The 25,095-nt window shown below is 38.6% G+C and overlaps 1 protein-coding gene across 1 annotated transcript in view; it reads left to right on the top strand.

The window, feature by feature from the left end:
- Positions 1–25,095, top strand: part of ppargc1b (peroxisome proliferator-activated receptor gamma, coactivator 1 beta) — a 110,434-nt gene that overhangs the window by 73,534 nt on the left and 11,805 nt on the right. Inside the window, exons 3-7 of the mRNA XM_047353847.1 lie at positions 4,406–4,606; positions 16,459–16,584; positions 19,877–20,939; positions 21,526–21,571; positions 23,410–23,474. Of these exons, the coding sequence (XP_047209803.1) occupies positions 4,406–4,606; positions 16,459–16,584; positions 19,877–20,939; positions 21,526–21,571; positions 23,410–23,474 (1,501 nt within the window). The remainder of the gene's footprint in view (positions 1–4,405; positions 4,607–16,458; positions 16,585–19,876; positions 20,940–21,525; positions 21,572–23,409; positions 23,475–25,095) is intronic.

Here is a 25,095-nt window from a genome sequence, read left to right as displayed (position 1 = left end):
ATGAACTCAAATACTTTATTTCACAGTGCATACTGTATGTTGTTGACCTCAGAGACACCTTGTGCAGCAGCCAGAGCCTTTCTGTTTGTTGACTCGTGCAGGACCTCAACCTCTAAACTGATCCTCATTCTGAAATTCAGACATGCAGCAGGCCTCAGAGGGCACTGCCAAGAAACCGTCTCCCATTTACACTGTGTGTAACAGTAATGGAGGTAGGCCATCCGTTTGCACTGACCCAGAGTTTCTGCAAGGGGTCAGCCACAGCTTTCAGGCTTCAGTTTCTGGTACCCTCTACTGCGGGAATTCGGAGAATACCCATCTTGATTTTTCTGGATTTGAAAGTCAATACTTCATTATTGACCCAACAAGGTGTTGTGTTCCTATTACAAAGGATAAATTGAGTGCACTTTGCGAATAAATAGAACAACTAAGAGATAATATAGCATTTGGGTACAGATGTGGACCAGTTCTGCTTGGTGCAAATTGCTCTGATCCTGTGATTTAACACATTGTTGCTTAAATGAAACAGGCGAGGCATTATGGGAATGGAGATGACATAAACAGTTATTGTGTCTGTCTTTGCTGCACCCTAGGAGTCCCCTCAGTTTTTATCACCACTTTGATCCGTATTAGCTGACGCAGACCGAGTGCCTGTTCAGTGCTGACATAACAGAGTTTAATGACACAGTTTGGCCTTTTTTAATAACAGACTCACAAGTCAACATTATGCTTTATAATTTTATTTTCCTCTTCTCATATTCTTTGTTGCATCCTCTTTTGTTAAAAAATGGTCATTTGACGACCTTCCATTTCACCTTCTGGATGTTTTTAAGTTTCATTATTAGCTTCCAGGTTTTAGTCTATTTTATTATTCTGAGACTCTCTTTATATGTGCATTTCTATGAATTTATTCCTCCATAATTGTTTTCCTTTTATATGATGGTTATATTTTGTTTCTACATTTTATGTCGTTTTTCTCATTCAGTGGTTTTTGTTGTTTTTGCTCTTTACATTTTTACTGTTCTACCCCCAGTTTTCTGTACCTCTATACTTAATCCCCTTTCCTCCTCAGCAACATCACATTTTGGCAATATAGTACTATTGATCAGACTAATATAGCAGTGCCAACAGTCAGGCATCATATAATTATCTCCACTGAATACAGTGATAAGGACACAAATGAAGCTTCTGTCATTATCTTTTATAGCTCTACTTCCTGTCAATAGGAACTTTTTTTATTCCAGCATATTGGAATTTATTCCCATGTTGGAAGTTATTGATCGCATTTCTGTGATTGAACTCAATCTAACCTTGGCAACTAAAACAAAAGGATGGTCTTTAAAGGTTAGGCCAATTATAACTTTTTATTTCCTTTCTTATTGTAGTAAAATAGATGCATGCATATACTTCTTAATTATAGGAGACATAAATAGGATGTTTTCTGGATTGTTCTTTGTACAAACCTACAATTTTTGGAGATGTGAAAAGCCTTTAAATAAATTAAGCTTTAATGGAGAAACATAATCTCTCACAACAAAAATGGAAATGATAGGAAAGTAAACTCACCAGTGCAACATATATTGCTGTTAATACATCATGCCAACATGACAGTACCTTATCCTCAACTAGAATATTTCACAAGGTAAGAGCAGACAGAGAGAGGTTGATCTTGTGTCTGGTGAACCATTTCTGTAAACCAAAAGCAGGGCATTTTCAGTTCTCTGTTAGTCCACCAGATTTTTGTTTCTTGACGCCAAGGTTCCCAGGGCTATTTGAAGAAAAACAGGCCCACAACATCACACATGCTGGATTTGACTTAATATTCGGTATGAGATGCTTTTCTATACATTTCATCCTCATCTGAACACAGTGCAAAGTCCCATTAACTGTGAGCAAAAATCCACGTATTTATGTTTGTGATGGTAGGACAGGCTTTTTTTCTGGTAGGCATACCAAATGACTAATTGTCATTTAGATAGCATCTAATGTTTAATATGGAGACTTGGTTACCCAAAGCTTAGACTCTGCTGATGTTCTCTAAAGTTTTCTTTGAAGATTTATTTTACCTTCCTAACCATTCTTCTGTGTGTGTGGTGGAAACTTAAACTTGTGTTCTCGTCCAGTCTTGTTTGTCACAGTTCCTGTTGTTTTTAACGTCTTAATTGTTGCTCTGACTGTAGAAAAGAGTACGTTCAAGCAAATAACTATTTTCTGGTCATTTCATGAATTATGGAGATCCTCAAATGTCTGCCTTACTTGGATACCATGTTCTCTTGTCTTTCTGATTTTGAAGAGTTGGCCAATAGTCACAACATATTTATACCGCAGGGCATAGATGAATATTTAGATGTTTGTTGACATCTAATCAACTTTAGGTAAAGTATAAATTGCAAACAGTCTTCAGTTAAACTGCAGTGAAAGATTAATTTATAATGTTTTTTGCACATCTCTAAAAATAAATACATGTGTCATTGCTTATATGAATAAACTAAGCAACAAGACAACAAAACAACATAATTGTAATCATGTATATTAGTTTCCACAACTATTGTTGTCTGATTCCTGGATTTGTTACTATATTTTAAAGTCTATTATCCTATTCTAAATACTAAAAATCGGCTTCCAGCACAGTGGAAGTAGCAGCCAGCCTGCGACAGTGAATAACTTTTAAGATAAATACTATGGCATCGAGGGGCAGATGAAACGGGTTGGTAAAAGAGAGACAGATGAATGAAAGTTAGTGGCTTCCTGTAGGCCATCCTTGCTATCAACTCTCCCCCAGACACAGCTCTCAGCAAGGTGGCAGCTCCTCGATGGTAAACAACCCCTTGGTGGAGAGAACAGGAGGAATTACTGGGATTTTAAAAGCAAAGAAAGATTTCAGACATAAAATATTTTCTGCAAATTCCACTATTTTTTCAGGTGTTGTCATACTTTTAATAAAAATCCTGTTTTAGCAGGACTGTGTCTTTCTAAAGATGAAATCAGAGGTCAGGCTGATGTTATCCTGGACCAATATCAGAAATAAGAAAAAGCTGTGAACCCAAGCTGAATAGAGTGAGTGAAGAAGGCTGATTGTTGAGGCTGAAATTTAGTCAACAGTTTAACAGTTTACTTCTGATCTGATCTAAAGCACTTTCCGGCAAAAATATTTTGTGATATTAAAACAGTATTTTATTTTAAATATAAAAGCTAAAAGGTGTATTATGCATTAGAATGACGTTTTTGTTGAGCTCAAATGAAACCTAATTTATCCACTGGCTGTTGGAGGCCTAATACATATATATGTCTTTTGTTTCTAATGAGATCTTATCTTTTGTGGTAGATTAAAGATCACAGGTAAACAAAAAATGATTCACTTGATGATTGCCTGGCTTAAAGAATCTGGTGGTAAAGGACTTTCCTTTACCACTTGGAAAAATTGTCCAACTTGGCAAGAAATCTCTGATAAAAAGTGCTAACATTGTCTTTTATTAGTCTTAGTGTTATATAACTGTCATTGGAAGTGACTCTACAAAGCCAGAGGAGATGTAGGCTAAACAGCTTAGTCAGGGTGACTCCACAGAGTGATTCTGTAAGAAAACAAGACACTACATGCCTCTTTTTCCAAGCAGAAAAGCAAATTGCTCAATTGAGATTCAGATCTGGTTCGTCATCTAAACCTAATTACTTCCAAGTTGGCCCATGATGTTCTACAGTGACAACCTAATGCAAATTTTTCCATTATATGTTTTGCAATCATGTTCTCAAACAACCACATAATCAACAGCTACCTACATTGTTTCACAAAAGCTGTTATGGTCTTATAAAATATAAAAGTGATGTGCTTATAAATATATAAACATACATTTGGAGGGGACTATGTGCTCAGTGTTCCTTGTAAATGGTGATAATGCCCCTTTTTAATCCTCTAAGTCTAACAAATACATTTTAAAGTAATAGTCTTTGTTTTATGTACATAAGCGTTCATTTTAATGATATATGTCTCTCACCAAGACTTTCTGCTGAATTTAGACCAAACAGTGTGCAACATGAGACACTGTTTATGCATCACCGTCATTTTCTTAGAGATCTGATTGGTTCAGAGACAGTGCTTTCATGTTCCTGAACTTTAATCTGGAAAAGTAACCTGCTCCAAAGCAGCATCAACCAAAAGTGCATGATGTTGGTTGATACTTTCAAGAAAGTGAGAATATTCACTTTTAAATATTAATAAAAAAATTTAAAACATTATCTCACTGGTCAGGGCTAAACAAGGGATATTTGCCAATGTCTGTCATTGACTGATTGTGGCATCTTCCCAAATATCCAAGGAATATTTCCAAAAATTCATTCCTCTCTTTTTCTATTGCTTTGTTATATTTTCTTTTCTCACCTTTTTTTCTCTGTGTTCAACTCCCTGCAGATAGAAGAGGAGAATGCGGCTCTGCTGGCCGCTCTGACAGACAGTTTGGATGGCATGGTGGATGCCGAGGTGGGCGGGCTTTCTGTTTTTCCCACTCTGGAGGAGGAGCCCAGTCAAGAGGAGGAGGACGAGCACAGTCTTCCTCTGAGCACCGAGGACTTCAGTCAGCCCCTGGGGGCCGAGACAGAGGACCTATCTCTTGTAAGAACATCCATCAACCTACAGTCATTTTATTTGCTGTTAGATACATTTTGGGATGATATTATGAACAAGAACATCAGATATGAGCATGCACTTTCATCTTACTTGCCAGTCCTGTAACCTCCTGTTTGAGAAGATTAACACTAGCCTCCTGGTTGTGTTTATAAAGGTCTAAAAAATTATAAATCCCTTGCAGCTCAAAAAGCGACATCTGTCAACGTGGGTCCTTTAATTCAGGCTTCAAACGGCATTCATCCCCTTCTCACCCATGCTACAAAGTGCCTCTCCTTTCCCATGCTCTCCCACCTTCTTTCTCACCCACATTCTAATCTTCATCGCGTGTCTTAGCTTGATGTTCCCCTCAAGTTGGCCTGCAATGTTCAAAGTCTGCCTTTAACCTCAGAAAAACAGAGCAGCGCAGAGGCACAAAGTAGCCTTTCATGGGGTCCTGTTTGGTGAGTGTGGGTTGCTGTAGTTCCAAGGCCCACGTGCCTTTTCAAGGAGTTATTTTAAATGTGTCCAGTTGCATCTCATTAAATAACAATATTATTCACTTATTTAGCTATTTCAGTTCAAAATTATATTATATTGCTTAATTACACAAAAAGTGGTATATTTCAATAATTTATTATTGTTACTTTTTTTGATTATGGCTTAGAGAGATATCAGAGACAACAATAATTATGAGATAAAGGCTGCTATTAAAGCAATCTGGACTTCTTTAATTCATGCTAAAGGAGCCCATATGGGGTAAGAACGCTGTCAAAAACAATGTGTATGTAAAGACGGAAATGTGTGCATATTAGTCAATAGTTGTGCATAAGTAAAATCCAAAAGAGGTATTGTATATTTTCTCTATAAGAATACAAAATAAAATGTTACAACTTCAAGAAATTACAAACACAAAGTTCAAGTTTGCAGTTGTGGTTTATTCTTTATGAATACAATATGCTATAACAGTTTGTGAATACGATTTATTTTCTATGAGAATACGAATTTACATCAGCGACTTGGTGTCACGTGATCTCAGGCTGGTTAGTGGAGCACAGAGTTAGTCGATTCACGTTGCGCATGCGCTGTCACACTCCTCATCGCCAGTAAACGTAGTGCCGGGATTGAATGACGGAAAAAGGTAATGGGAGATAATTCAGTCTGAAAGGAATATTAGGAACAGAGGGGAGATGGGGGGGAAATCAAGATTGTTATAAATAAAGCATTGTTCTTATTTTATGCGCCTCTGAATTTGTTGCAAACCGCCAGCAGAAGAAGAGATGAAGAAGCAGCAGCACTAGCGCCAGGATGACGGACCAAGAGCATATATTAACGACATTAAGACATATATAAACTTTTAAACATTACCTGGCTTTGTACCGTAGTTTCTTGGTCCGTCATCTTGGCGTTAGTGCTGCTGCTTCTTCATCTCTTCTTCTGCTGGCGGTTTGCAACAAATTCAGAGGCGCATAAAATAAGAACAATGCTTTATTTATAACAATCTTGATCTCCATGTACTTTACAATGCATGGACATACTTTTCATAAGGTTGACATTTCTGTTTCAATTGTTTTTTTTGTATCCTTATAACACTCAAAGTTATAAGAACCATGATTTGGGGTTTTCATTAGCTGTAAGTTTTAATCATCAAAACTAACAGTAAAGACAACTTGTCGAAGCATAAGAAGGGGTAGGGGAAGATAGAGTGTGATTCATTTCAGAATATTAATTTCAAGACTTCTTTCATTTTTAATCATCTTTGACTTTTATTGTTAATATTTGCAAGAACATTAATAGAAATGTTCACATGGAATAATTAGGAATTGCCCTGGACAATTAGAACATTTCTGGATCAGGGAATAAATATACCCCCTAGTAAGCACACTAATATAAATACTTGTGATCGTGCTGCACATCTGATTGCTTGTTTTCAAGTCACTCTTTTCCCACTGCGTTGGTGCTTGCTTCCCTGCATCATTCCTTGAACCACATTTTCAGGAACAAGCCTTGTTTTCCTCTACGCGCTCTGTCTCCTCTCTATTATCAGCCTCTGTCTGCACCTGAGAACGCCCACCCCACCCCCTGTGCCTAACACCCTACTTCTATCATACAGGAACAACAAATTGTTGTATCCAGTTACGGGGAATATTGTGGCCTATTTCCTTTTGTGTTGGCTCAGCTGTCAGAAGAATGAAGCCCTGTACCCTGTTCTGAAGCCTAACTGAAGCAGTAAGCTATTTCACTGCCACAAACGACTTATGATTAGCGTTGTAATATGGCCTTATTGCACTTGTCGAGTTGAATCCACTCTGCTTCCTTAATTTGACTTAAATTTCACAGCATAAGGGTCCGCTTCCAGGGCTCTCTGATTAAGTGCCAGCCAACAAAGATGCCATTGTTTGGCGGTCACGAGTTAAGTTGGATGGCTGAATACCTGCAGCGTAAATATTCACCAAGCTGCTCCGCCATCCCATACTTAATTAAACTCTGAGCTGAGCCATAAAACAAGTCTTTCAATAGAGATTTGCAAAGCTTTAAATGAAATGTTGGATACTTTTCAACATTTGGTGGAGCAACAGGAAAGAATACCTATCCTCTTTAGATTAAATGGGTTCATTTAGACCAGGATAATTAAATCCAACTGAAGCAAAACTGAACTGGCTGTTGGATGTATGTCAGTTTGGGCTTTACATTTTTTTCCTTTTCTAAACACTTTAAGCCACAATGTTTTGTTACAGAAAAAATTACTTTGAAGCACAAGTAGGACAATTTGTATAGCTAAATGTTTTTACTAATTAGCCTCCATCCATCTTAAAGCACGCTTAAAGGATGGTGGACCAATAATTACTAATAATCCCTAGCCCCATGGGGAACATCAGGTGAAAGTTCAACAGGGCCATAGCAGATAATATATAAACAAAATTATTCTTGGCAGCAGCATTGTTGGAAAATCTGACAGAAGACAGAAAAAGAAACATGAGCATCTCATTAACCACCAAGGCTGCAGCCTGCCATGAACTGGAAACTGTTTTAACACAATCGTTACTGTCCACAATGAACCCAGTTTCATGCCTTTGTGGACGTTAAGGGTTCCAACCAAGAAAGCGTCTTCTGCTCCAAAACTAAAATGATCAAGCTCAACTAAACTCTGTAGTTGTCCAAATCACCAAGCAGAATGCCTCCTGGAGAAAAGTGTTATGGTCAGACCAAACGAAGATTTGTTTGGCCAGAGTGACAAGTTTATTTAAAAAAAAAAAACAGTGTGCCAACTATAAAGCATGCTAGTGGTGTTATTATGCTGTGGCACTGGTTTTCTGCCTGTACAAATGATGCATTTTACAGTGCCAGGAAGAACAGTGAAATATAAATCACAAATATTGAAATAGGTAGAATGATGTAATTATATTGTCTTTCTTTCAAAAGACTCCACCCTCTTACAAACAATATGAGCTCTCCTGTCCTAATAGTTAATGATCTATCACAACCGAAAGGCTCCTTAAGGCTCCTGTATAGTTGCAGGAATGACGGAATGAATGATTTCCTTTTTCCTCTTGGACACAGCAGTTTTTAGTTTAAATTGACTAGGCAGAAAAAAAGATATGTTGATATGGCGCACATCTACATTGTGAGGTGTGGAAAACACTTAGTGAGCGATATATAATCAGTTTCCTAATAGAGCCTTGGTATAGCTCTTTGTAGTTTGGTTTTATTTGTATAGAGGTATATGTCACATACCCTGGAGGAGATTACTGTGTACATTTCCTGTGATGCAAAGACAGCTCTGTATCTTTTGTTATCAGTGGTTTTTAAAGTCAAATTATAATCAACTAAGAGCTTTACAAAAGCAGTGATTGGTATCTGATTGGTTCGTCTATTTTAAAAGTCAAAACCTAATATAACATTCATGGCTGTTATAAATGTATGTAAACTTCTGAGTGTCAGTTGAAGATATCTCCAAAAGGTCCAGCCTAGCAGCAATAGCAATTGCTGTATAGGCTTTCTACGCTGGCAAAGTAATGGCATCCAGGACACATCATGACACAGAAGTGATTGTGCTTCAACAGTCTATTAAATGCCATGAAGGTATTATTTTTGTCTTAATAAAATGTCAGCAGTACTGAGAGGTCACCCTTCCAGATAGGATTTTCTTTGCAGTTCTGTTGCAACATACAGGTTCCCTTGTTTATCCTTGAAATCCCTGAGTTATCAGTGGATGTGTGTCCAAACAAGCATACTAGCAGGGAGGTTACTGAGTTAGCCATGTCTTTGTTTCCAGACTTATGGAGCAGCAAAAAGACAACAAGGGTCAAACAAGACACTTTGGGTCATTTTGCAGGTTTTCTCCCTTTTTAGCTGAAATGTTGATGTAAACACTATGATCGCACTTTCTGCACAACCTCGTCTTTGAAAGGCCTTTTACCAAAACTTATCCTGGACCAAACCCTCAACATTGACCTCCTTATGCATTCAAAATACAGATTGGAAAAAATATTTTCTGACTCTATGGATTAAACTTTTTATCAGCTTGGTTTTGCTTCTTATTTCTGCCGACAGCAAGCTCAGTTTCCTTTCCCAAACGTTTTCCAGAGCTGCTTCAACTGATTCTGAATCTGTTTCCCACAGGCGTATTTTTGGTTGTACCTGCAGGCAGGAAGTTTGTGACGAGCCGGTTAAGGGTTATTGCTTCTTGGAATTTTATTGCCTGAAATGGTATCATATCAGGGAGATAGGTGAACAGCACACTTTTCGTAGTCTACTTTGAAATACTCTTGAAAGTTTTGTAATCATGTTTCTCAACTATTGAAATAAATTTGTGGTGAGCCTCTTCAGTCTGCAGTATCTCAAAATTCCCTCATGTAAATCCAGCTGTGACGTTCAGCATCCCTGAAGAAAATCTGAATATTTCTCTGTACCAAATATAAATCATATCATCCTAAATCCAGACTCTGTTTCCTCTGAGTGCACTATCAGTGGCAAATATAGCAACCTGGCATTCACATCCACTGACACAGAAAAGCCTGGTGTAATAACATTAGGCCTTTTACTCAACTGAAGCTGCCAGATGTGTGTGTCTATGTGTGTGCATAATTCATCCCCTCTTTCCATCAGTTGAGTGGTTTATTGTCGCATGTTTGCTGTCACTCATGTTCTCAGGCCTGAGTCTGGCGCTGCCCTCTACTGTTAAGCGTTGGTGCTGCAGATGGCCTCACTAAGCTTTGCAGACTTCCTGAGCCTGTCTCATGCCTCAGGGTGCTTTTAATGTTGTTGTCAGCTGAATTATTCAGAATTAAGATGATTCTGAAATGTACACATGTGGTTTTATAATTACAGTTAAAAGTGTTTTATGGAGCTGCAAAATGATTGATGAAAAAGAAAAAAGTTAACATTTTGTACTTTTTGAAATAAACCCAATTTTTACCTAGAAAGCAGATGCAACTGAATAACTTACAATATTCGCAAAAAGTTTATTTATGTTTGTAATGAAATTCAAAAAGTAAAACTCATATTTTATATAATTGGTTTTACACAGGGTGAAGTATCTCAAGCATTTCTCTGAAAATTTGAATATTATAGAAGATATAGATTATATACACTCACCGGCCACTTTATTAGGTACACCTGTCCAACTGCTCGTTAACGCAAATTTCTATTCAGCCAATCACATGGCAGCAACTCAATGCATTTAGGCATGTAGACATGGTCAAGACGATCTGCTGCAGTTCAAACCGAGCATCAGAATGGGGAAGAAAGGTGATTTAAGTGACTTTGAACGTGGCATGGTTGTTGGTGCCAGACGGGCTGGTCTGAGTATATCAGAAACAGCTGATCTACTGGGATTTTCACGCACTACCATCTCTAGGGTTTACAGAGAATGGTCCAAAAAAGAGAAAATATCCAGTTCTGTGGGCGCAAATGCCTTGTTGATGCCAGAGGTCAGAGGAGAATGGCCAGATTGGTTCGAGCTGATAGAAACGCAACAGTAACTCAAATAACCACTCATTACAACCAAGGCATGCAGAAGAACATCTCTGAACGCACAACATGTCAAACCTTGAGGCGGATGGGCTACAGCAGCAGAAGACCACACCGGGTGCCACTCCTGTCAGCTCAGAACAGGAAACTGAGGCTACAATTTGCACAGGATCACCAAAGTTGGACAATAGAAGATTGGAAAAATGTTGCCTGGTCTGATGAGTCTCGATTTCTGCTGCAACATTCGGATGGTAGGGTCAGAATTTGGTGTCAACAACATGAAAGCATGGATCCATCCTGCCTTGTAGCAACGGTTCAGGCTGGTGGTGGTGGTGTAACGGTGTGGGGGATATTTTCTTGGCACACTTTGGGCCCCTTAGTACCAATTGAGCATCATGTGAACGCCACAGCCTACCTGAGTATTGTTGCTGACCATGTCCATACCTTTATGACCACAGTGGACCCATCTTCTGATTTTTTAATGAAAACATTCTTAGCAAATGCTTTCGCTTTTGTCCGTCTTATCCAGCAGGATAACGCGCCATGTCATAAAGCATGAATCATCTCAGACTGGTTTCTTGAACATGACAATAAGTTCACTGTACTCAAATGGCCTCCACAGTCACCAGATCTCAATCCAATAGAGCACCTTTGGGATGTGGTGGAACGGGAGATTCGCATCATGGATGTGCAGCCGACAAATCTGCAGCATCTGTGTGATGCTATAATGTCAATATTTACCAAACTCTCTAAGGAATGTTTCCAGTACCTTGTTGAATCTATGCCACGAAGGGGGTCCAACCCGGTACTAGCAAGGTGTACCTAATAGTGAGTGTAGATTTATATGATGTTCTGGACATGTTATTGCTTACACAATCATGGGGAATACTGCTGACTTGACAGTTGTCAAACACTCCCAACAAGGAGAAAAACCTCAAAATTGTTATTGGTAAAGAAGCTGGCTTTTCACTGAGTTCTGTAACCAGCTTTGTAATGGAAAGTTGAGTGGAAGGAGAAACTGTGGTGGGAAAGGATGCACAAGCAACACAGAGATAAATGAAGTCCAGAGAGGATTATAAAATAAAGCTAATTTCAGAGTTGAATGAGATTAACCAGCACCAACACTGCAGATAAGCTGAAGGCTGCTATTAAAACAACTCGGACTTCTTTAACACCTCAGCAGGGCCACAGGCTGATCATTGCCTTGATGCAGTGATTAAAACAAATGAGCCCCAACAAGTATTGAGTTCATAAATCAAAGTATATTGACATACTTTTCAGTGAGTCAACATTTCAATAATAAACATTCTTTGTATTGGTGTTTCCTTGAAAATGCTACATTTTGGGGGGATTTCATTAGCTGTAAGACATAATCATTACATTAACACAATATATGAGTTACACTTATGAGTGACACACAAAAAAACTAACTTTTTAATGACATATCTTAGATTTACTAAGAAGTACCTGAAATGCCAGATTTAGTCTCAGTATGTGGTTTGTGAAGATCACCATTTCAATAATTACTTGGCCTTCTAAAGTTCTTTTATGTGGTGACTTGGAATGAATTACAATAAATGAACTGAATATGACATCCTGTGTCCCAGCTGGACTTAAATCAACCTTATTTTAAGTCATAATCATTCAATGTTCAAATTCCTCAATGACTCCTTGAGTAATCATAGCAACGATTAGATGAAAGGAAAAAATGTACTACATGTTCACGTTGCTCAGGTAAAAAAAAACTCTAGTAAAACTATTACAGGCATCAAACATCTGATCAGAGTTGGTGTTTGGACAAACAGATAAACCATTTATTGATCAAATTTGTGCATTCCTATCTATCCACCTATTTATAAACAGGGAGTTTACAGGTTTCCCTCCAAAAAACCTAAAAAGGGAGGCATACAGAAAGAATCCCGCATTAATGAAGCTTCTTACCCTGTTTTTAAGTCTGAGGCTGGCTACCCAACAGAAGACCTAATTTCAGCTGTTTTTATCCACTTGTATTTTATATTCAGTAACATAACATCAATATAGAAATACTTCATTAAAACAGAAAACCAAAAACAAGCAAGTTGGAAAACAAAACCTGCTTCTTTTATGTCAATTTAAAACATAATACATTATTCGGGATTCAGTCTGAATTGAAATGGGAGCAAATTGGTGTTTTCCTGAAGCAAATCACAAAACTACAGGGTTACTGATTTGATGGGTACTCTAGTCATTATAGGCCTAAATGTAAGAAGCTTTATATTTTTAAAAATAATACTTTGTTAAATATTTGTAGGAAACGTGTGTGAGCTCATCATTGTTTTTCTGGTGTTGGTTTTCTGCCAGGTTATATTCCATACACTCTTTTTATGTGTGTGTTTCACTTTGCATTTGTCTCTCATCACCTGTGTTTGCATTTCCACCTCCATTTTTCCTTTCTGTGTGTGTTCCACCATGGAACAAGGCCTTTTTTGATGATGCCAGCGCAGTTCTGGAAAGCATCCAGAGCAGAGTAGCGTAGAAGAGTGGGGTATACTGTTAGGAAGGCCCCAATGCTGTCAAAGAGCTTGCAGCATTTCACACAGACTCAAACCTTCAGTCTACTCTTCACTTTCCTCAATGGGACTCTCAGAGGAGGATCATCACACAATCTAAGCCAAGTTGGCTCTCAGACAAAGGGCCACAGTGGCCCCATTAGCGGTGCAGGCAATCGTCCCATTTCAGTCAATTGACCCAGATAGTATTCTTTAGTTACAGCCAGTGCTGTTGAGTGGTGATGTTATGTTCATTAAAGCATTATAGTACTATAACAGTGATGAAACTTGTTTAAACTTTGACTCATGGCTCGGCACTTTTTAGCATAAGCTGCTCATATAAATACGTCAACCTTTGGTGCACTTTTTCCTTTAAACTCAACCTTTTTAAATGTTCTACCTATAATATTTCAGATTACCGTCTCATAAGGATGTTACCATAAAAAGTCTGTAAATATATATTAACAGTTCTCCTCCGATCAGTCAGTTGTTTGTGATAGCCCAACATAATGTAGTTCATTATTGTGAAGTTGACCCCAAGTCAATGCTCTGACTGGTATTTGTCCACTAGCTTTACAGATCAAAAGGCTCAACATTTTCTCTGTGGCTCTTTACAAAATGGCTCATTAACAGTGGATGGAGAGCATCTGTAAACATCAGTTTGCATCAATTGTATTTAGATCTAGACTTTGACTGGGCCATTCCAAAAATGCATATACTTTGATTTAAATTGATGTAAACCATTCTGTTACAGCTGTATGGAGGTTTACGTTCATTGTCCTACTGGAAGGTGAACCCTGAACCAATCTCAAGTCTTTTGCTCCATCCTTCTTCTCATCAGCTCCCCTGTCTCTGGTGAAGGCCATGGAGATGGCGTATGAAAGCTGATGTGTGGTTCTAGCTTTCTGCTACATATGGTCTATTGTATGAAGAACAAAAAGTTCAATTTTTGTCTCATCTGACCAGAACACCTTCATCCACACGTCTGCTGTGCCCCAATCTTGGATTGTGAAAAACTCCAAGCAAAGCTTCTTACTGTGGCTTTCTTTTAACAGTGGCTTTCTTCTTGCAACTGAATAAACATTTTTACTTTTGATGTTTCTAACCAGGTAAAACGAGAAATCTCTTTGTCTGAGTTGGTGGAATTCTTTAAATTGTAAAGGAAAAAAGCCAAAAAAAAATATCCTTTATATCTTAGCTATATGTTAGCTTTAAGAAGGAACGCTATTCCACAATTCCTGAGAACCACAGAATCAAAATTGATGCTTGATTGTTTTGAAACAGTTGTATAAATTGCCACAACCATCTCCCAAGTGACTCAAAACATCAATATGGCTGAATGGCCCACCGTCGACTATCTTCAAAACAGGTTCATTTAAATCCTCATACCTATCATTTCTGTATTTTCTGCATCATCTTTTGGAGCAAAGGCTGTAAAGCTTAGAGGCGGATTTTCTTTCTAAGCTGATTTATATCAGCTGATAGGCCTGCCATGAAGCTACGCTCAGGATTGAACGGATGAGTACACAGATGGAAAAAAAAGTAATGAAAGGATAGTTGGAGAATGAGGAGCGGTTGTGTTAATATCCATTTGAAAGGTAATACCCAGGGATGGTTTAAGGAGAGGTTCCTATGCTTTATGCCTTAACTTGGGCTTTGTGTTGGATCTGGAACAACAAGAAGATGGGAGCAGGGAGGAAGGGGCAGTAAAAAAGAGAGCAGAGCTGATGTGACAGTTTGGAAGTTAAGATGAAAATAAATGTTAAGGGTCGCTCAGATTGATTTTGAAAGGAGTCGTGAAAAAAAACTAAAAGATAAAACAAGATTGTATCTAAATCAAACAATAAAAAGTTGAACACGTAGAGAGTGATGGAGGGATGATGGAAAAAATAGGAGTTTGAGGGTGAAGGAGAAAGGAAGGAGCTGTAGTGACGCTGTGTTATAAAGAGAAAATTACTGGATCTGGCTCTTTAATAGAAAATGTGAATATGCCATGTAGCTGTCAGCTTTAGTAGTGTGATAAATATACAGTACCATGACCTTTTCTACATATTCCTCTATACAAACATCCATCAGTGGAGCATTAACAGCTGACAAAATATAGATTAGAAAGTGGGGTGAATGGCCAAAATAACTGAATGTTGTATGCTTTCATGTAAATGTGAATACTTCTTTCCCTTCCTGTTCTGTTTAGTATTATGACTTGTATGTTATCACATATTACTTCACTACATTCGCATTCTCATGATGTTGCCCTAATGTGTTATCTTCTTATGATCCAGCCATACATACAGATGCATTTCAGAAAGGTAGAATATCTAGAAAAGGTTTTTTTATTTTAGTAGTTTAATTCAAAATTTGTATTACATAGATTCCCTACACACAAAGAGTGATAAATTAAAGCAGAATGTAAAAAGCTTCTCAGAAATTGAAATATTACACAATACCATTTGAGAAAAAAGGTATTTTTAAATTCAAAAATGTGATTTATCGTATTGTTCTGGCAATCATGGGGGTGACTATTGACTTTACAGTTGTCCAGCACACAGTCACTGACATGCTTCACAAGGAGGTCAAGCCACAAAAGGTCAATGCTAAGGAAGCCTGTTGTATCCAAGCATATTAATAGACAGTTTAGAGGAAGGAAAAACTACGGTAGAATAATGTGCACAAGCAACACGAAATACTTGCAGCCTTAAGAGGATTCTGAAGCAAAACCTATTTAAGAGTTGGTAGCAGATTCATAAGGTATGAACTGCCACTCCAGAACCAAAAGCACCTGGTTCAAGGAGAAAAACCAACTACACTGTTGCTTGGTAGGGCTTCACACTATCATGAAAAAATTGTATTGTCGATACTGTTGCTTAATATCATGATGGCAATACCGAATAGGATTGTATCGCATTTTCCTGACTTTTTTTCTTAAATCATCAAAATGTCCCAAACATTGTTTGCAAGCTTTACTATCTAAATTATACATCTGATGTTGGCATCTAGAGGAATCAAAGTCTATCCAACAGACCACATATATTACTGGCATCTACAATGTGCTTGCATTACATTGGAAAAATAGTATGCTACAAATGTTGCTTCTATACAGTTGCTGAATATGAGTTGATATATTGTGCAGCTCTAGCTATAACCCAGTCATCAGAGTTACCATAAATATGTGCTGAAATTAGTTATATTTTTGTGTGTTATGAATCTTTATAACATCTGAGTTTCATCCTATGAACTGGATTACTGAAGTCATTAAACTATTTCATGCTTTCTAATTTACTGAGATACACGTGTAGTCTAAACCATTACCAAGAGAATGTGATGATATCTCCCTGTGTGTGTTGTTTTCTTTTTGTGCAGCTAAAGAAGCTGCTGCTGACTCCTCCCAATGTCCCAACTGGCATCGATGTGCACAAAGATGGCGTCCAAAGCCATCGCTACAGCAACAGAAGTCTGCGCCTACGGCCAGTCAGACCTCTGACGAAGGTGAGGTGCAAATTATTGTGAATAAGTGACAGGAAAATATGATCTCACACATGTGAAAACTCTCCTATCATTAACATATGTTCTAGTAAAAATACTCCCCTTCTATGGGGCTGAAGTTGAACTTAAGCAAAAAGCAAAGACACATCTCAGTATTAGCTGCTTGACGCCTCATTCCCTGTGTCCTCTGAAAGCTGGTGAGATAACAAAATTGGATTTTTCCAATCACTTCCTCTCAGGGTGGTGAGTTGAGGCAGAGGTAATTTACAGCTGTATGTAGTGTTTGCAGTCAGCATCACTGCAGCTGCAGGAGTCATGTTTTTACACATGTCTGAATTAATTCGCCCCCTCATCTCCAATGCACAAAAATTATTCTGCATTTCATTATAAATCTGTATCGGAATTTTGTATAGTGTGTTTACGATTGCTTTCCTTTCATGTTTGGAGCTGAAAAAGTTGATCAAGTAGATTTAGAGATGGATAACTAGTTTTACTTTGCATCAAGCTTTTAGATGCAGCTGAGCATCACTTCCCAAGAGAGAAAATCACTTGTGAGCATATAAACATTTTAAAAATGCTATTAGCAATAAAAGTTGATCATGCATGCCAGTCAACAGAAACTAACAAAACAATTTTCAGGTTGAAGCTTGAGTAGCATGCAGAAGTAGATTTTCCTGTAAAATCTCTTTGATGCTGCAGACTGGCTTTTGTTTGAGCAGCTCAGGAAATTAAGCTAACTTTTCTCCACTTCTTTATCAGTTAGTCAGTTACGATGAAGACATAGCAAATTTCTTGTTCACTTTTTAAAGCAAAATCTCCACAATGAAATGTAAAGTCAAAACAAAGAAAACAAATGGTTGTTGGTGATGCTGTTCTATATGTTAGACTTGCTGTGGTTATATTGTATTTAAAGGTATTGAGTCCAAAGTGACTGTCTTCTCTTTCCACCATGGATGGATGGATGGATGGATGGATGGATGGATGGATGGATGGATGGATGGATGGATGGATGGATGGATGGAACATTTAGACAGGAAATACAATCTTGAAATACAGATATTTTTTATAGTTATCCTGACATTTCCAGACTGTGTTGGAATGCTGTAAGCATGTGATGAGCATCCAAATATAAAAACTGATATTAGTGCCCCAATAGCAATTATTATAGGAATGTCAATGGGATTATATGCAGGCCATAGATGTTTAAAAGTTGTATTCTCTAAAATGTACTTAAGAGGCATTTAAGACTTCTGTTAGTTATCTGATGGTCTGTGGTACAGCACATAACTGGATGAACAATAAGATCTAATTAGCATTTAAAAACACTGTTACCATGCAGTACCGATGGTTGCATAACCACAGGAAAGAGTAGCATGAATGCTTCCTGTACCTTAGATTTTGAAGAGCATGATGTGCACACTTGGTGATAATTTGAGGTCTGAGATGTTGGCATCTTCCGTTAGCAACAATAACAACTGTCCCTTTTAAATTTTAACTACTACTTTTAATATGCGCTGCATGCTGTAGGTTTAATCCTCCTGAAACATATAAAGCACTTCTTAGCAGTTCAGTATCTGTCTTGGAAAATGTGACAAGTTTTGTGTTTCCATAACATCAGCAGAACCAAGCATTGCTTCTTAAATTGGCTTCCACTGGAGAGTTTAAGCATCAGAGAAACATTAGTTTAAGAACAAAAGAAATAATAAAATAAATCCAGTCAGATGCTGAATAAAAAGAAGCTGTTGTAGCTTCAGGACAGACCAGTTTCATCAGCACACATGGAGGCTTTAACATGGCTTCTGACAGCTCTCACATACTCTATTATGTTTACAAAAATGGAAAACAATATCAAATCTGTCCAGAATGCAGCAGCAGTTCGTCCAGTACGGTGACAGTTTTTATTTTCCCAGTGATAGATATTTCATTTTAGAATAAAAACCCTGAGCCTTCAAGCTTGCAGAGACCTTCAGCTGCTGCTCGTGATAAATGTGGTGTTGAGGATGAGAGGACATCTACAATAGCTACTGCTGAATGACTTAGCAGTAATTGCATGGCTGCTAGCATTGTGCTTCAAGTGGTCATTGATTACAAAGCTGGTCATTTATCTTGTACAAGCATAGGGAACAGGGAGCCTTCGTTCAGGCTCCTGCCTTTATAAGGAGCGTACAGAACCACTGCAGGAAGAAGCTCAGGATAAGCCTGTCACAAGGCTTTCTTAAAGTCACCGTTGATGGCAGATGGTGGAAGTATTGACTGACAGAACAGAAGGGTAACAGTGAATCACAGCCGTTCACTCTCTTCTCTGTCTGTATGAGTTATAAAGATCAGCCATTTTATTGCAGCTGCAGACAGAATTTTCCCTCACAAAGTTGGAAGAATATGTACTGTTGTGTGCTCCATGATCCTGTATCCAGGGCAAAAAACAGCTCCTTTTTTCAGTTTCTTTTGTTTGGTGGTTCTGTTTTGATTTGACAGAGGCGTTAGTTTTGTGGCTGATATGTTTCATTTTCAGCGAGATTTTCTTGAATACATGCAAAGTCACATTGTAGTGGGACATTTATACTGACATGTAGTTTGCAAACCCCCAAAAATAACAAAATAATTGTGACATTTTCCACATTTTCCATGAGAGCATCAATAAATATCAATATATTAAAATATAATATTAACATACAAATATGACTAATTGCAATTAAAGTGTGCTGTTTAGTGGCACAATTGTACAACTTTTAAGCTGAAGTAGCCAATCTGGAAAGGTACATTTTATGTTTAGAAAAATATGTGTGTGTGTGTGTGTACTATGTCCATTTTATTTCATTTTTGCTGTGAATACATCAAATGTTGTCATAATATTTCAAATCTATATCCTCTATCCCTACTTTCTGTGTAATCCAACCCTCTACCTGCATACAGTGAAAGACATTTACATGATGCCCGTTACCTCAGTGCCTTCCTTAATACACAGACCGAAACTGTCAGTCTGTGAAACTGTTTCAATATTTTGAACTTTTAACAATGGAACTAAAAGAACAAAATAGCTTTATATGCTGCAGAATGGCAAAATTCATAATACATTATAACCTCCATATGTCTAGCATAACCTCAGGCAAATTTGATCGTTGTCTCATAGTCTGTCTGATTTCCAATATAAAGAACAAATTAGAAGAAGAGGATTTTTTACTCAGTTGATTTAGAAAATCTCCCAGGTTGTGTTATATCCAAAACAATCATCCAAAAAACAACCATCCAATCCATTTTCATGTTTAGTTCCTAAATCTAGTTTTTGTTTTCTCAGAGCGACCTCCCTCAGGAGCGCAAGCCCCGAGCGGTGCGTCCCACAGGGCGCCTGTGCACCGAACTCCACCGCCACCTCACCACGGCACACGACACCGACGACTTCCCAGTTCATGAAACAGATGAGGGCGAGGATGAAGAGGAGGACGAGGACAGTGAGTCGGAGGAGGATGAAGAGGAAGAAGGGGTGGAGGAGGAAGAGGAGGAGTCTTCCAGCAGTGAGGTTGAGGGTGCAGTGGCTGCTGGCCCTGCAGAGCCTGCAGCACCTCAGTTTAGCTCGGAGAAAGAACTGCAGTCAGTTGTTGATCTGATCACATACATGCACACTTACTGCCTCCCAATGCGCAAGCAGCAGGGCTGGGACCGCAAGGACCGGGACCTCTCAAAGCCGCGGTTCAAACCCGATGTCCCCCGCCCAGCCAATACAAACTCTCACAGCAGAGTTGTACTGGTAAACGCTCCTGGGACTAGTGGGAACCTAAACGGGACAAGCAGCAGCACCCCCAGAAGGCTTCCCTTCGCCAGGCGGAGGGAGATGAAGGCCAACTCCCTTCTCCGTGAGCTCTTGCAACAGAACAGCTCCTTTGACGTGAGCAAGCCTTACAGACTGCACAGCCCACCTTACGCCCTCTCACACAGCCCCAACAGGGCTGCAGCATCTGTTCCTCCTCCTCCCCCAGCTAATAAATGCCCCCCAGCCCAGTCCTTTAGCTCCACCTATGCTAAATCAGAGCTTTGGAAAGTTTCATCCTCACTTGATAGGAGAAACGTTTCCTCTGAGCTGCCGCAAAACCTGGAGGAGCCTGCAGAAACCAGTGGGTCCTTCTCCGTTCGCCGCTCCAGACGCCTGGCGTCCTTTCCCAGCCGTTTCGCCAAAAGGTCGCGCCCTACACGAGAGAGGGACGGAGAGGGGAACGAAAATGATGAGAAAGGGGAGGAAAAAGCAGGGGATAGACTCCTGCACACCCATGCTGGAATGGGAACCAGGACGGAGGCGCATCCAGAAAAACTGACATCTAGCGATGGCAGCAACACCTCTGAGCTGACCAAATCCTGCTGCCATGGTTAGATCACCAACACACACAAAGGCTGCGTCTACGCCAATCACTTCACATCTTAAATTTATTTTAAGCAATATCAAAGATGGAACAACATTTTTTTAAGAGGAAATTATTTTCCTATTTCATGCTCACAGATGAAGAAAGTATATTTTGATTAATAAAATAAGGTTTTCTAACAAGATTTTCCTTCTGGTGTATTCATGGTAATATTGATGAACACATGAAAACCTGAGCTGAAGTTAACCAGCTATAAAAGAAAAAGTAGTCAACAGTAGGGTAAAGGCAGAAAGCAGTGACCTTAAAGAAAAATATTGTTAACTTGCAAATTCATTTAATGAATTTATGTTGTTCATTATTAACGTTTTACAAACATTTTGTCTTCCTGTTTAGATATTGCAGTTTAATATTTTAGTATCATCTCACGATTTATTCATATTGCTAAATTGCTTTCCTGTGGTATTATTTGTACTGTGGGCCATTAATTTTGTTATTTCTGCTTAAGATAGTGACTAAAAGTACTTCTCTTCATATTTTTACGTTAGCAGTAGCAAGTCCACCTGTTCTAAACAAGGTCTTATTGTAATTGCAGAAAAGCGAGCCTGTCTCTGTCTGCCACTCAACCCAAAGTCCACAGGGTAAGTATCTATGAAAAGCACCTGCTGTTTTACACCATGATTTTTAGGTGCTTTTCAAATAGTGCTACAGGCTTGCTAAATGGTCCACAAACAGAAAGAGGTCCACAGTCTTGAAAGTAACAGGTATGAGGTTGCTTCTTGAAGGTTGAAATACCTCCCAGTGGGGAAAGCATGTGATTGCGATACTACTACTGTATATTGTGATTAAGATATTATTTTCCTTACAATATATTTTTTTTCTTGACCACAATGTCCCTGCCACTCTTCGTGAGCCTAAGCATCCCATACATCAAGTGTAGGCATCAACGGTAATGAAAGTCTAATCAACAGGACAAATATACTGTTCACATGCAGACTTTGCATGCATGACACTTGAAATATAGAATTCTCCTAAATATTGCGTCCAACCAGTCCTTTGGCATTGCAATATTGCACATATTAAGGCTACATTCACACATCAGAAAAAATGTCACCCTAATCTGATTGTGTTTTCCCATATGCGACCCATATCCGACTTTTTGTGGTAGTCTAAACAGCCCGGCTCAGATTCTTTCACCTCAAAGAAAAATCCGAATTGTGTCACTTCCATATTTGTTTCTACCTCAGATACATGTCCAATGGTTTTCAAACATCTGCAGTCTGAACAGTACAGTACTGCAGGAAGCAACAGAAGGAGTAAATTTAATCTAAAACTGGAATAATATAGATATAGAGTAGGCTCCAATGAGGCTTTAACAATATAAGACTTTCTAACATAAATTACAGTGTGCATCACTTTTTTTGCATATTGCGAAGATCAAAAATAAGTTACTGACTCCCATTCCCAAAACAACTTCAGTGATGTGATGCACTGCTTAATTATTTGGTATTGTTGGGGAAAGCTTTTGACAAATTAGCAATCAGCATAACGCAGATCTCTGGGGATACCAAACAAAACTGAAAGCATGGTCCTTAGATGTGTTTCACCTCGTCAGTTCTGAGTTAAAAACGGAAATCAAATGAAGATATCTGCATGCTGGCTACTAAATTAGAGTAATAGTGATTTACTTTATTAATATCAGTTGCATGGTATACAGGAATGTCCTTTTTGTTTGGGTGATTCCAGTTTGTGTGCATTAAGTCTCTGCTATAACTGTCCTTTTTGTTTTGGGCCCTCTTAGTTTGAAAATATATTAGACTCACAGGGTCAGATTTGCAAGAGGAAAATTAAGTCAGAGTCTCAGCTCAGAGTTAATAAAATACTAAATACTTGTGTTCATTGGGCGTTAAAACATTTACTGTTTCTTTTTTGCTTACTGTTGGATGGAAATTTGCATCAGAAGTTGTGCATTTTATTTACACATTAGGTGTTAAACTCTGAACCTTTTCCTCAAAAAGAATATGTCCATCTTCTAAACAAATCAGTCCTCTAAAGGACATCAAAAGGGGGAAAAACATTTTTCTTCTGTATTTGATGTTTTCTGTGGAGAGAAATGGATCTTTCTGCCTAAAGCCAGTCAAGTCTACACACCCACTTCCTTTCACTGCAACCAGAGCAACAGAAACTGACAGCCACCACCACCAGAAGAAGAAAGGCAGCGGGGACAGGGGAGCACATATGGCTATGTCGATAAGAAATGAGATGAGATGCGCAGCAAAGTGCCTGTAGTCTTCACACTAAGACAAATAATTCAAATTCAGCAGACATCAGCCGAAACTGTCCTGTTCAATTTATGGAGGCAAAAAGCTCAACCTCAGAACCTATTGAGGGATTGTTGTTTTCTGTTTTAAGCCTGCAACATATCCCCACATGACAGAGCGAGCTGAAAATTCTCTGCTTTGATCTGTCTCTTCACCAGAGAGTCCCAGTACAGCACCAGGCCTTATGAGCAGACGCTCAGTGTGGATCTGTGTGGAACAGCAGGTAATCTCATCTCAGCCTTACTTGGTTGTTTGTTGTCCATCTACTTATGTTAATATCGGCTGGTTAAAGATCTAAAATAAAATGATTTGTGGTGGAGTTAGCAGGTTTTCTTGCATCACAAATGGATTGTTTCCAGAGCTCTGGATGTTTCAATGGATCTGAGAGAATATTTAAGCATTTAGTGAACTATACATGATCAAATAATCAGTGTGACTTACACTGTTTATTCTACAACCCATAGGACAAAACTTAGTCTTCACTTATAAAATTTCACAAGACTGGATCAGACATTCCTCTTTGAACAACCTCTCAATCATCCAGTCCTGAGTTATCTCTCATGCTCTCTTCTGTTCAGTTCAGCCCACAGCTATTCTGTAGGATTGAGGTCTGGGGACCTGCTGACACACGTTATGGCAACTTATTATCAGAGGCTAACAGACAACAATAAGATTCCATGAAGCAATGCAATTTCAGTGGTTCCCCACCTGGGTTTATGATTATATATATATTATATGCTATACGTGTTATAAGAGATAACAATAAGTACCTACTAGTAGGTAAAAGCAATACATTGGCTGTTTGTGCTGTTTGTTTCCTCATTATTCTCTTATTTAGTGGACTTGTATACTAGTCATGATTATTTTTATTGGAGTGGGGGGAGTGGAGTGAGAAAATTACTTCACTAATGAGATTCCCATGACCCTTGAGAGAGAAACAGCATCACGGATCCTCCACTGTACTTTACAGTGGGCAAGAGGTTTCCGCATATTCATTCTTTGTTTTATGCTCAAATCCACCTGAAGTTTGCTACTGAAAAGAAAAATCATCTGACTAAAGCGATCAGTCCCAATAGTGTTGAGCAAACTCCACATGTTCACATTTGTGATGACAGGAGTGAAAGTTTTTTTTTTTTTTTGGCTGGCATGCCTCCCAATCAACTGCTTGGCAGGTAGATGGTAGTCTCTTTTAGGAAAATAATTCCATTATAAATCCAGAACGACGAGCCAACTCTGATCTTTCTCTGGCCATCTTTAAATCACATGAAAACAGCGATTTCCTGCACAGCTGTTAGTTTTCAAAAATAAAACAAGCATTGAGGGTCAATTAAACAAAATGCGGGATCAAAGTCAGCACTACGCATAAATCTGTCAAGAATCTCCCCATAGCATTCTTTTCTAAACAACGATTCAATTAAAATCAAAATACTTTATTAGTCCCAAAGGGAAATTAAATACCAATAATGGCAGACTAACTCGGTGTACTGTTGTTGGGTGGACCAATGCTTTATATTTAAATTATACATCACCTTCGCACGCTTCTCATCAATAATTATTTCCCAGTCTTGTACTCTTAAATCCTGCGGCTGGCTGACCTCAACCCCCCTTGTCGCATTGGTCCTTTTACAAAACACATTGAGACAGTAAAAATTCCCTTAATCCCGCCTTGAAATAGTTTGTGAAATGGGCTAGTGTTTAATGGTCATTATGGAGAATTTGTGACCCTAGGGTGCTACTCAGTGAGCTTTGGAGATTTGCTTTACATCCCTTACTAGCCTCTTCACTGTGTGTGATTGGCAACACAAGCTTGGGTCAACACACATCTGCTTTTCTTAAATGGCATG

This window comes from Girardinichthys multiradiatus, chromosome 23 (assembly GCF_021462225.1).
Source record: "Girardinichthys multiradiatus isolate DD_20200921_A chromosome 23, DD_fGirMul_XY1, whole genome shotgun sequence".
NCBI lineage: Eukaryota > Metazoa > Chordata > Actinopteri > Cyprinodontiformes > Goodeidae > Girardinichthys > Girardinichthys multiradiatus.
Note: the sequence above shows the minus strand (reverse complement) of the source record. Positions and strands in the feature narration are given on the sequence as shown.